Raw genomic sequence first — 12,295 nt, 5'->3', positions numbered from 1 at the left:
ATCACTGAGGGACAGGAGCACTGGGTCCCTGCCACCTCCCCGCACAGTGCTGCCCAGGAAATGGGCGGAGATGACACTGCCCCTTCCCAGCTGGTCTGACTGTATTCACATAGAAGCAGGGCCGCAGGCCTCTGCACACGATACATGGGCCTGGATTTACGTGTGTACACATCCTACCCCCGTATTCGCAAATAAAGCAGAATTTCCTATGTCCCAGGAGCGCCTGTCTCTTCTTGCCCCTGAGGGCCTGGACTCTGCCACAGGGCCCTCTCTACTGACGTCCCCACACTGAACTGCGTGGCCACATTTGGCAGCTTTAAGATACTTTCAGATCTGAAAAGGACACGTGTTCCCACTGAAAAAAATGCCACAGGGATTTTCATTAGAATTGCACCAAATCAGGGGGTGGGGGGGTGGGGGGGGTGAGTACGGGTCCTCACGTCCAGAAACATGCTCTGTCGTGCCACCAACCCTCCAGGTGCCCTAAGATCCCCTTCATGGGATTTCTGATCAGAGGCATTTCCAGCTTCAGGTTTCCTACTAGAAAAGAGACTTCTCACAATGGTATTTCTAACTGATGACTGCAGGGCTCAAGGAACTTATTTTACAAATTTCTTAACTTGGCAAAATCATCAACCATCCATTCTAACAGCTGCTCCGTTAAAGACCATTAGCGCCACAGTGCCCAGGCTCTTCTGTGCTGGGACTGGTGGGCGCCCGCCTCACTCCTCAGCGCTCCCACAGGAGGGGCACCCGCGGCAACCCAGAGCTGCTCTCCCCACAGCCCAAACAGAATCCTATGCCTGACTTTACAATTTCCTTTTTTTTAAAATGCCTATGAGGATCACATTAATTTCTAACTTTTATTATTTTTTAAAAGGTTTTATTTATTTATTTGTCAGAGAGAACACAAGCAGGGGGAGCGGCAGGCATAGGGAGAAGGAGAGGGAGAGCTGAGCAGGGAGCCTGATGTGGGGCTCGATCCCAGGACCCTGAGATCATGACCTGAGCTGAAGGCAGACACTTAATCGACTGAGCCACCCAGGCGCCCCTACTTCTAACTTTTAATATGGGGATTTCATCCTGGGAGGCCAGCAGAATGAGGCTATCAATGTATGACGTTGTCTCTCCACCTTTTTTTTTTTTAAAAAGATTTTACTTATTTATTTGACAGAGATCACAAGTAGGCAGAAGGCAGGCAGAGAGAGAGGGAGGAAAGCAGGCTCCCCGCCGAGCAGAGAGCCCGATATGGGGCTCGATCCCAGGACCCTGAGATCACGACCCGAGCGGAAGGCAGAGGCTTAACCCACTGAGCCACCCAGGCGCCCCTCTCTCCACCTTTTAAATTAAGCAAATTCCAGACATCAAACTACCCCTCACACACACATAAACACTTCAGTATGCAACCCTAAAAGACAGGAATACGATCCTAGAGCATCTACCCATAGCACCATCACCACACTGACACCAGCAAGAGCTCACGTACATCCAATAACATCAAATCTCCCCGCCTGTTCCAAAGGGTTACCCTCGTGGCTGGTGTGTCTGAACCAGGTCCCTCTTGAGGGCCACAAGTGACACTCAGCTGCTGTGGCTCCCGGGCCCCCCGCTTCATCCTTCACCACAGAGAAACCAGCTGCCTGCCCAGTAAGACGGCCCGCCCCACCCCCTGCCCACGCGGATCGGATCCAGATTCCTGCCTTTAGACAGGACGCTGTCGCCAGCGATGCCACAGGCTTGCGACTGCCTCCCAACAGGTGAGGCCCGCCGTCCTCTTTCTGGGGCCGGCAGCTTCTTTCACCACAGGTGCCGCCGCCCATGGATGACCCGCGGGAAACCGAGTGCTTCCTGGGGTGGGGCGGGGGGGTGGGGCGCAAAATGGCCTTTCAGTCCCTCTGCACTTTCCACCTGGAATTTTTTTTTTTTTTTTTAAGATTTTCTTTATTGGGGCGCCTGGGTGGCTCAGTGGGTTAAAGCCGCTGCCTTCGGCTCAGGTCATGGTCTTGGGGTCCTGGGATCGAGCCCCGCATCGGGCTCTCTGCTCAGCGGGGAGCCTGCTTCCCCCACATCTCTCTGCCTGCCTCTCTGCCTACTTGTGATCTCTGTCTGTCAAATAAATAAATAAAATCTTTTTTTTTTTTAAAGGTTTTATTTTATCCATTTGACAGAGATCACAAGTAAGCAGAGAGGCAGGCGGTGGGGTGGGGGGGGGGAAGCAGGCTCCCCGCTGAGCAGAGAGCCCGATGCGGGGCTCGATCCCAGGACCCCAGGACCATGACCTGAGCCGAAGGCAGAGGCTTTAACCCACTGAGCCACCTAGGTGCTCCCCACCTGGAATTCTTTTATAAAAAATTGCTTTCAATTTTGGGGCACCTGGGTGTCTCAGATGGTTAAGCATCTGCCTTTAGCTCAGGTCATGATCTCCAGTCCTGGGATCAAGTCCCATGTTGGGCTCCCAGGTCAGTGGGGAATCTGCTTCTCCCTCTGCCTCTCCCACTGCTTGTGTGACTCTCTCTCTCTCAAATGAACGAACTAAATCTTTAAAAAAAAAAAAAACAGTAATAAACTGTTTTTGTGGATCTACTGATAATACAGGATTTTGAAATCAGATTTGCTAGTTTTTAAAATAATGAACTATTTGAAAGTTGCCAAGATTTGCTTCTCAATATGTGACTATACTTAACACTATTTAATCTATACACTTAAAAACAGCAGACATGGCAAATTGTGTGTGTTTCTTATCACAATTTAAAACACAAATTGCACCAACGTCCATCTTTTCCTAGCTTTGATGCTGTTTCTTATATAGGGGAATTACATATTCCTTGACATTTTTCCTTCAGAGATAATTATTTTTTCAAGTTGTCCTGTGGCTATTCTTTTTAAAATGTCTTTAGGGATGCCTGAGTGGCTCAGTCAGTTAAGCACCTGCCTTTGGCTTAGGTCATGATTCTGGAGTCCCAGGATCGAGCCCCACATCAGCCCCACATCTCTGCTCAGCAGGGAGTCTGCTTCTCCCTCTGCCCCTCACCCTGCTCATGTTTTCTCTCTCTCTCTCAAATAAATAAAATCTTTAAAAAAAAATAATTTACAAATAAATGTCTTTAGATTTCAATTTGTATAAATTTTTCCTGACATTTCCATGGTTTTAGCACGATTTTTTTTTAAACTGGTCAATATGGTTTTATTTCAGTATTTCATAAACTTTAAATAGAATCATGTAAAAAACAAACATTTCAAAAAGTGCAAAATATTAGAAAGCTAATCAGTGCTATTAATCTTCCCATGCACACAATCTCTTGCTGAGATAAGCAATACAAATTCTGTAGCAGGGACTATGTATAAAATGATACTCTACAGAGTTTAAAAGTAGGCTTGGTCAAGAGATTGCACGTGATACAACTGAAGTAGTGCAAATAACACAGCTAAATAAAGAATTTAAATCAAGCTTATTAACCTGTGTACTACACAACCATGATGATACCGTAGGTGGAGAGACGAGATAGGAAGCTCTTTTACAGTCGCCTGCCCCTCACCATCAGAAAACTTTTCTTAGTACCAACAGTGGTTTATCTAGCTATCCAGGGTTACGCTGTTCATCTTTGGTTATAGGGACTCATTCTTTCTTGCTTGTCCTTTGGTTTACTCTTAAGCTATTTTGCTAATATGAAGAATAAATTTAAATTTGAAGACAACAACTTGACAAAAGCTTCCCCTTTAAAATATAATTGAATGCACCCTTACTTCAAACTCAGCTTATATAGTAAAGAAAATAAAAGTATTCCATATATCTGACACTTCTTAGTGGCTCAGCATTCGTCTATAAGCAGATGGACAAGTAAAGGCCAGGAATGGATTCTGTACCCCAGCCCTACCTCTGCCATCTCTAAGGTGACAATGATCAACCTTCCCTTTCCTTTTCTCTGGAAAGGGATAGAGATCACTGCTGTCACACGGATGGCTTAAGTAAATGTTAAATGCCAATGCACTGGATAACCATGATACATTTACAAAAAAAACCCTTTTTTTATAAAAAACAAAACACAGCTTGCCTGCCTATTCCACTTTATAAACAGAGAGGCCTACAGAAGTTGGCGAAGAGGGTAAAGGACTGTCACAAAGAGAACTGCAAAGTCAATGACAAACTCTGAACAATGAGAAAGAACATACAGCACAGTGGTGAGCAGATGCCCTGGAAAATATCAGTCTATATGCACCCGCCGTCTGCAAGGTACGGACATCTCACTTTGCATGTTCTGACACGGACTCTGCACTGGCTGCACAAATTTTTCTTTCAGAATAAGAAATATTTCTCCCAGCTGAAGCTACCTGCCCAGCCAACACGACCTGTGCCATAAGGCTGTTAGATAAGCTCTCTGGATTATGGGTACCTAAGGAGGCAATAGTGTTTACAAAATGTTTTCAAAGAGGACACACAATACTGCCTTCACTCAAGTGAATATCGTGGTTGACTTGCACAAATTCTATTTCACCTTAAATGTACTACTGATTTTAGTCCGCTGTCAAGGCCATGGGATTTCAGGTTTTGTCAGCCCTTATAACTCTGACCTCAACTTAAGAACAGAAGTTACTATCAAATAACTAAGATTTCATCTAGAGTCTCCCCACTTGAAGCATGATATAAAAGGCCAGGTCTAGAATATATAACATCTTTGCTTTATAAAGATGCACCTAATGTGAACTAAATTATCCACTGAAGACTCTGAGAGCAGCTCGAACAGCTGGGAAAACAATGAATAGCATCAGTGATTCCTTGCAGGCAGCGGTCCGCTGCGGAGAGTAAACAACGCTGAGTGTGAGCTACACTTCAGTCCCTCACACAGTACTTGTAGGCAACAAAAGCTGCTCGAAGCAAGCTGCCCAACTCCACACCCACTTAGCCTCCAAATGCAGAGAACAGTGATGAGATGAGCGCACCCCAAAATGCCTTCTGACTCTCCGGAGCCTGCTTACAAACTGAAGCATTTCCTAAAGATAAGCAATAATTTCCTAGAAAAATTTCTACCAAACCAAAATAAACTCAAAACAGACTTTATACTATGTCAAATAATAAGCAATAGAGGACGGCACCTGTCATCCAGATTTAAAGATGCAAACAAACCCCACTATGAAGAGTGGCAAGTGCTTCTATGAAGCCAGTGGTAAAAAGTAATAGGGTCTTCCCTTTGCTTTTCCTCTCACTTCCGAGATAACAAGATTATCTTCCAAAGACCCAGCGGTAAGTGAGTGACAGGCAGCGTGCAGGAAGTGGCGCGGCTGAGGAGAGGCAAACGGCAGCGACAAGCGGGCGCGTTTTCTGGGGGAGGGTCCTTCAGTGTATCAAGCAGCTATATATGGTTCACTTTTACTGTAAAGGCTGATCAAGGAAGATGCCCTGGGTCTGGTAGATTTCTTTGAGGACCAGCAATACCGTATCTTCAGACTCCCAATAGCGTAGATGGCTTTGTAAAGCAAATAAATATTCATTAAAACTTTCAATGGGCTTCTCTTGTAGCACATAGTCAATGCGCTGGCCTCCATTCAGCATTCCCACATTGATGGGTGGGACTTCTTCTTTAACTGTCACAGGGGTCTCTTCTGTGTTAACATCACTCAGCTTCTCTGAACTTGATTCAGATTCTGCTTCAGTTTCTTCTGTAGTTTCTGAAGCCTGTAAGGCAGGGTATGGAGCTCTGGTGAAAGACTTCCAGGCCATCCGCAGTGAACCTAGCAAGTTGTTCTTAAGGTCCATACTCATCCTGGTCAAGCCCTCTCTCAATTCTAAGTGCATTCGCTTCCTGCCCTTATGATGTGGGATTAGCATTGGCTCAAATTCCACTCCTGGAACCACCATCAGTTCAATCCTATAGGCCACAGGATCAAAAGGGTGATAGATATTGAAAAAACCTTTGCATGTTGGAAATTTATAGTTGGGATCAATTCTTTTTAGTCCTCGGACAGTAAGGAACATTCCAATGGGAGATCCAAAGGCAAAGAATATTTCTGGTTTGTAGATGAGCCGGGGGTATTTTACAGACACCTGCCCAATGCCAACATCCAGATAGTCACCATTTCCAGTAGCATTGGTTTTACTGCAGAAGCCTGGTTCTTTGAGGATGTTGGATATAGTCACCCCTGAAGCTGGCTGCAGGGTTGGTCTATTAATACCCATTAAATTTTTTCTGGTCCTAAAGTAGTTTAATATCTTCTTTCTTGGTCCTAAGGGAATTCCCATTTCTTGAAGATCTTTGTCAGTACATAAAGCCAGCGCTTCCTTATCTACTTTCTCCTTCTCAAAGAGATTAAAGAATTCAGAGAGTTGAAGTTTCTTCAAATCTTCCTCTAGCATCAGTGTGTCTCCCTCATCCATGACAATATTTGGTGCATCCTTTTCACTGTCCATATCCCCCAAAGAATCTTTCTGATTTGTTAGTATATCAAACAGTATAAGTGAACCTAAACTATGACCAGCAATGGATACACCCCCTTTGAAATCAGGGTTCCTCTGAAGAAAAAGTGTATATATTCGGTTCATTTCAGAAGCAACTGTGTCCACGATAGTCTGACAGTAGGTGGGGCTATTATAGAAGAAGACATCCAGAATTGTGTCATTGGTGAAGTGCCTTAGGCAATTAATGCTGGGCAGAGTTATTCGCTGCAGATCTACATCCACACCAGTAGAATGCAAAGGACTATGCCAGTTGACTGGAAGAAATTCTACCCTTCCAATCTGCTGATTTTCTTGGGCTTTCTTAAAATGTGTCTGCAGCAGGTTCAAGGAAACACTGCGAAAATCGTTAACACACTGTACAATGCTTCGAAAGCGGAGATCACAAGCTGGTCCAATCCCATGGACTACAAAAACCAAATGATCTATTTGTAAAGGTTCTCCACAATGAATGTCAACAGAAATGTTCTCAACCCCTCTCTTCACTGTCCTTGGTCGACCCTGTTCAGTGGGTGTTGAACCCCATTCATCAGACCCTGCAACTGGCTGGTAATGCACCATAAGCTTTGGATTGTGTAATATAATAATTTCTCTGTTAGGAGACTCCAGTTTCTTTTTCCACTCATCCAGAGTTACAGCAAGCATGTATGTTTCCTCTAATACTTGGCTGAAGCTCTCTGAGTAGGGAACAGACTTATTATCTTTGTCTCCTTTGTAAAACCAGGTACATCGTCTCACTTCTGATGCTAGCTCATCCCAGTATACAGCATACCGCATCCTCTCCCCCAAATGCACATCATATCTGCCCCCATCAGTGGGGACAACTCTCCCATTACAATCTTTTCCAGATCCATATGCCTCTTCCAGCTGCTGTGAATCCTCAGAATTGAAAGGAATCCATGTCTCCTTAGAATCTATTATTTTACAATAAAACCAATGAGGAGAAACTGGCTCATACAAACTGCCAGTGTCCATGTCTAGTAGCTCAAAGGAACTACATGAGTTTGGTGACGGGGATGGATCTGACTGGGACAATTGTTCCTGGTGTGATTCCACTGATGACATTTCGCTCTCTGACAGCCCGGCTGCCTTTCACACACACCTGCCCTCGCTGAGGGGGGCACGACATGTCCCCGCGGCGGCCTCCCCCCCCCCCCCAGCCCAGGAGGGGCGGAGCGCAGCAGGGCGGAGCCTGCGGCCCCGCCAGGCTCGTGCCCAACACTGGGTTCCACTGCGCTCCCAGCGGGCGAGCAGCGGGGCGGGCTACGGAGAGCAGAGGTGAGGTGGTGCAGACCGCGGCGTGGAAACGATCTTAGCACGATTTTTTAAATTAGCATTTCTTTGAAAATAATATACTTGATTTATCCTCTTATCTGTTGTTACATGACCTTTATCACTTCGTACTGTCCAGACCTTCCTCGATTATATTTGCCACAGAGTGATTTAATTTCTTGTATTTTATAGTTAAACTCTGAACAACGTTGAAGTCAGGAGTGCCACCCCCCACCCATGAAATTGAAAATCTATGTATAACTTCTGAATCCCCAAAGAGCCTTACTAATACCATAAACAGTTAACACAAATTCTCTATGTATATCATATACCATATTCTTTTAAAAAAGTAAGCTACAGGAAAGAAAATGTTAAGAAAATCCTAAGAGAAAATACATTTACAGTACAGCACTATATTAATCAGAAAAAAACCTGTATAAGGGGACCCACACAGTCTAAACTGTACTGTTCAAGAAGTCAACTGTACTTCAAAGAACTAGCTCGCAAACTTGCCAACTTTGTTTTTTGCTTTCAAAGAAGTCATTGTCCTATTTTTACACTAGTAGAATGTGGCACCATGCCTTCCAAGCTTCCACTTGCTCTCTCCCCTTGCATGGGTGAAACTGCACAGAGGTCCCAGAGGCTAGGAGCACTGAGCTGTGAGGCAGCCAGCAGAGAAAGGTGGAGAAGGCAGGAGCCCTGGACAGCCCAGAAGGCCCCTAAGAGCATGTGTGGTTTTCCTTTCACTCTTGGGACAGCTGGCTGCAGTTTCTGGGCTGAGGTCCCATGGGATCAATGCTGGCAGTAACACTGCCCTGGTCCCACCCTGCTCTGCTCCAGCTAGCTCCAGAGGGTTTCTGGTTTTTCGACTAACCTGCCCGTGGCACCATCTGTACAACTTCCCACCTGTCACCTTGCACCGTCACACCAGCCCACAGCTAGGAGCTCTAGAAACTAGGGCAACTACTGACATGGCTTGAAGGATCATGAGGTCAGACATCCAGGAGGGACTTGTGCTGGTTTGTTTTGGCAGTGGCTCGACATTTGATGCTACTTGTTTTGAAAATATTTTTAGGCTTAAAGCTCTGGAACCACAATTCCTGAAACAGACACTTTTAGTACTAACACCTGAAAGTCCCAAACAACCCAAGTTCACTGTGGTCATCCTGCAACCAGGCACCAGGCTGCGAGTCTCCCACTGCAGCAGCTGTTACACTGTCCATGGACTGAGGAACGTTCTAGCCCTCCCTCTGTCTTCAGAGGCAATCTTCATACAGGAGGAATCTACCCACCCTGGGCAGGGCATGGGAGCCCACGGCCCACACTTGACAGCTGGCATTTCTACTTTGAGTTGGTGTCTGAGGTGTCCTGTGGCCCAGCACTGTGCTGCTCAAACCACTCCTGGAAAGGAACCAACTTTAATAATTTCCATTCCATAGTGGACTGATACTTTAACGAAATACAGTAAAATAAATCACTAAAAAAATGAAACCAAGAAGGGACATCCAAAGCATAAGCCTCAATTTTTTATTATTTTCAACAGAAATAAAATGTTTCTGTTAACTGTTTAAAAGTTTCTAAACTCTTCCCTTAATTTCTATAATAACAAAGAGTTTTCCACTGTCAGTAGTGCTTATCTAAAACATGATCCAATTCTGAAACTGTCCTATGGGCAAGAGGGAAAAAAAAACATAGTCCATCTTTACAAAGTATAAAATTCTCTCAATGGAGAAACATGATACACACACACACACACACACACACACACACACATACACAATTTTGTCAACTTTCTTTTGTTTGCATGCTGTGATAGTTTACTTCATTATTCATGGATGGATAGTGATGGTTCACACTATAATTTGGTTTCTGTCACTTTCATTTCAGGAAGTCTTTCCTTCACAGATTCTATGTTAATTGAAATTAAAATTGGGGGATAGTCATTAAAAGAATAGAGAGCTTGCATTTCTAAAATACTAGAGAGTACAAAGAGAATAGTGTGGGAGAAAGGAGAGACTTACCAATCAAAAAGAAGAAATTAAACAAAAAAAGCAGAACAAATACAAAGCACAAAATATGGCAAAATATACAGATAAACAGATCAGTAATCACAATGAATACAAATAGACTGAACTCCTCAGTTAAAATGCACAGTACCCAACTGGATAAAACCTCAATTTGACAACATGCTATTTATATAGGAGATACTCCAAATAAAGCTTGAAGGTAAAAGTATGAAAATGAAAATACCAAACAAGTAAACTTAAAAAGAAATTACTATAGAATTACTGAGTGTCTTTACATAAAAACAAAACCTATATGCACCCAATAACATATCCTCAAAACACAGAAAGCAAAAATAAAACCACAAATTGTAAATTGAGATCTCTACATTCATGATCAGAGTTCATGATCAGAGTAACTGATAGACCAAAAAGACAAAAATAAATCTTACAACTATAAAATTATATTTTACCAATATAAATTGATGTTTTAATCACGTATTACAATTACATTTTTATATTAAAATTTACTTCAGTTTTTTGTGTTTCCTTAAAATTGTTTTAATCTTCCTGTGTCCTAAGTTTTTACTGAGGATGGAGAGAGAAAACTGGACTCCTGTGATTGGTATATGGTTAGGTTTCCTTTTTAACACAATCATAATAATTTGCTTTTAAGACGGGAAGCTATATCATTTTGTTATCTTACTTGTATGCTGTTAGTTACATTTTTACTAGTCCCTTCTTTTTTTCTTTTTTTTTGTTTTGTTTTGTTCTGTTTCTCTTTAAATTCTAGTTAGTTAACATATCGTGCAACATTGGTTTCAGGAGTAGAATTTAGTGATTCATCACTTACTACATAGAACACCCAGTGCTCACTACAACTAGTGCCCTCCTTCATTCCTATCACCCATCTAGCTCATTACCTGCCCACCTCCCTCCATCAACTCTCAGTTTGTTCTCTGTAGTTAAGAGTCTGTTATGGTTTGCCTCTCTCTTTTTTTTTTTTTTTTAAGTCTCTTATTTTCTTTTATAGTGTAGATTATATGTTGTTTTTGGTTCTGGAAAAACTGATTTGGAAAAACATAAATCTTTTCACTTCTACCAGAAACTACCTTTAACTTTTGTTTTTGTTTTTGTTTTTTAAGATTTTATTTATTTATTTGACACAGAGAGAGCAAGAGAAAGACAGCAAGCACAAGCAGGGGGGATGGCAGGCATGGGAGAACCAGGCTTTCCACTGAGCAGGGAGCCTGATGCGGGGCTCGATCTCGGGACGCTGGGATCATAACCTGAGCCAAAGGCAGCCGCTTAACCAACCAAGCCACCCAGGAGCCCCTACCTTTAAGTTTTTGTTTTTGTTTTTGTTTTTTTTAAAGATTTTATTTATTTATTTGACAGAGAGACATCACAAGCAGGCAGAGAGGCAGGCAGAGAGAGAGGAGGAAGCAGGCTCCCTGCTGAGCAGAGAGCCCGATACGGGGCTCGATCCCAGGACCCTGAGATCATGACCCGAGCCGAAGGCAGCGGCTTAACCCACTGAGCCACCCAGGCGCCCCTACCTTTAAGTTTTTAAAGATATTACTAACTTTGCATTTCCCTAATTATCAACGTCAAGAACCCTTTTTTTTTAAACCTTCCACCTTAATGTGCCTTCATTCTTCTGTCCATGTCTTCTTCCCAGCCTCCCCACCTACTGTCCACTTCACAGGCTTTTGTAACTTAATCTGGAAATCCTGAGCTATATTACTGCTATATCTATTAAATATTCTGTATACTATTATTTTAGTAATTTTTTCTTAAATGAAAATTTTGTATTTACAGCTAATAATTTAACTAAGTTTGAGGAGCTCAGCCAGTCCTTTTATTTATTTTTTTAAAGATTTTATTTATTTATTTGACAGAGAGATCACAAGCAGGCAGAGAGGCAGGCAGAGAGAGAGGAGGAAGCAGGCTCCCTGCTGAGCAGAGAGCCCGACGCGGGGCTCGATCCCAGGACTCTGAGATCATGACCTGAGCCGAAGGCAGCGGCTTAACCCACTGAGCCACCCAGGCGCCCCTCAGCCAGTCCTTTTAAACCAAAATATCCTCATACTTTAAGTTACTGAGTTTTGCTGTTTCACTGGAAGGCCTCAGAGTCAGTTTTCCATGCAAGGTTGTATTTGTCAACAAATGCCTGCATTTTCAGGGAAGAACAGGATAGACTATTGTAGCCTTCCTCTCTACCTCACCTTACTGCTACCAACAGGTTCTAACAAACAAAACTGGCAACAGGGGTGCCAGATGTGTAATGTCTAACAGTTCTTTCTCTTGCAAGGCTGTAGTACCCTACCCTAGAAACAACTTTTCTCCTGGTCCACTTCTGTTCTACTGCTGATAAAAAAGACAATCTGCAGTACACCTTTAACACAAGATCTGCCCACAAAACTGACTATCCAACAAGCACCTCTCCTGGACTCTTCCTACTTGTTCACTGGCTGCAAGGAGGCAAGCCAGGTGCAACATGCCCAGGGTTCTATCTATCCTGGCGATAGGGAGTACGCATGCTGGAGTCTCTAAACACATGCAAAAGAAA

The 12,295-nt window shown here is 43.5% G+C and overlaps 2 protein-coding genes across 4 annotated transcripts in view; both read right to left on the bottom strand.

The window, feature by feature from the left end:
* The window catches only part of DGKD (diacylglycerol kinase delta), a 127,911-nt gene that overhangs the window by 5,590 nt on the left and 110,026 nt on the right, over positions 1-12,295 (bottom strand). The gene's annotated exons all lie outside the window — the stretch shown is intronic.
* LOC125095232 (phospholipase DDHD2-like) lies at positions 3,254-10,906 on the bottom strand. The gene has a single exon (XM_047721416.1). It carries the CDS (start codon positions 7,511-7,513, stop codon positions 5,366-5,368), a length of 2,148 nt encoding a protein of 715 aa, XP_047577372.1. The 5' UTR covers positions 7,514-10,906; the 3' UTR covers positions 3,254-5,365.

Source organism: Lutra lutra, chromosome 3 (genome assembly GCF_902655055.1).
Source record: "Lutra lutra chromosome 3, mLutLut1.2, whole genome shotgun sequence".
Lineage (NCBI taxonomy): Eukaryota > Metazoa > Chordata > Mammalia > Carnivora > Mustelidae > Lutra > Lutra lutra.
Note: the sequence above shows the minus strand (reverse complement) of the source record. Positions and strands in the feature narration are given on the sequence as shown.

Bases quoted from the DNA above. Each gene is read 5' to 3' on its own strand.
- LOC125095232 (XM_047721416.1), bottom strand. From the start codon at position 7,513: ATGTCATCAGTGGAATCACACCAGGAACAATTGTCCCAGTCAGATCCA.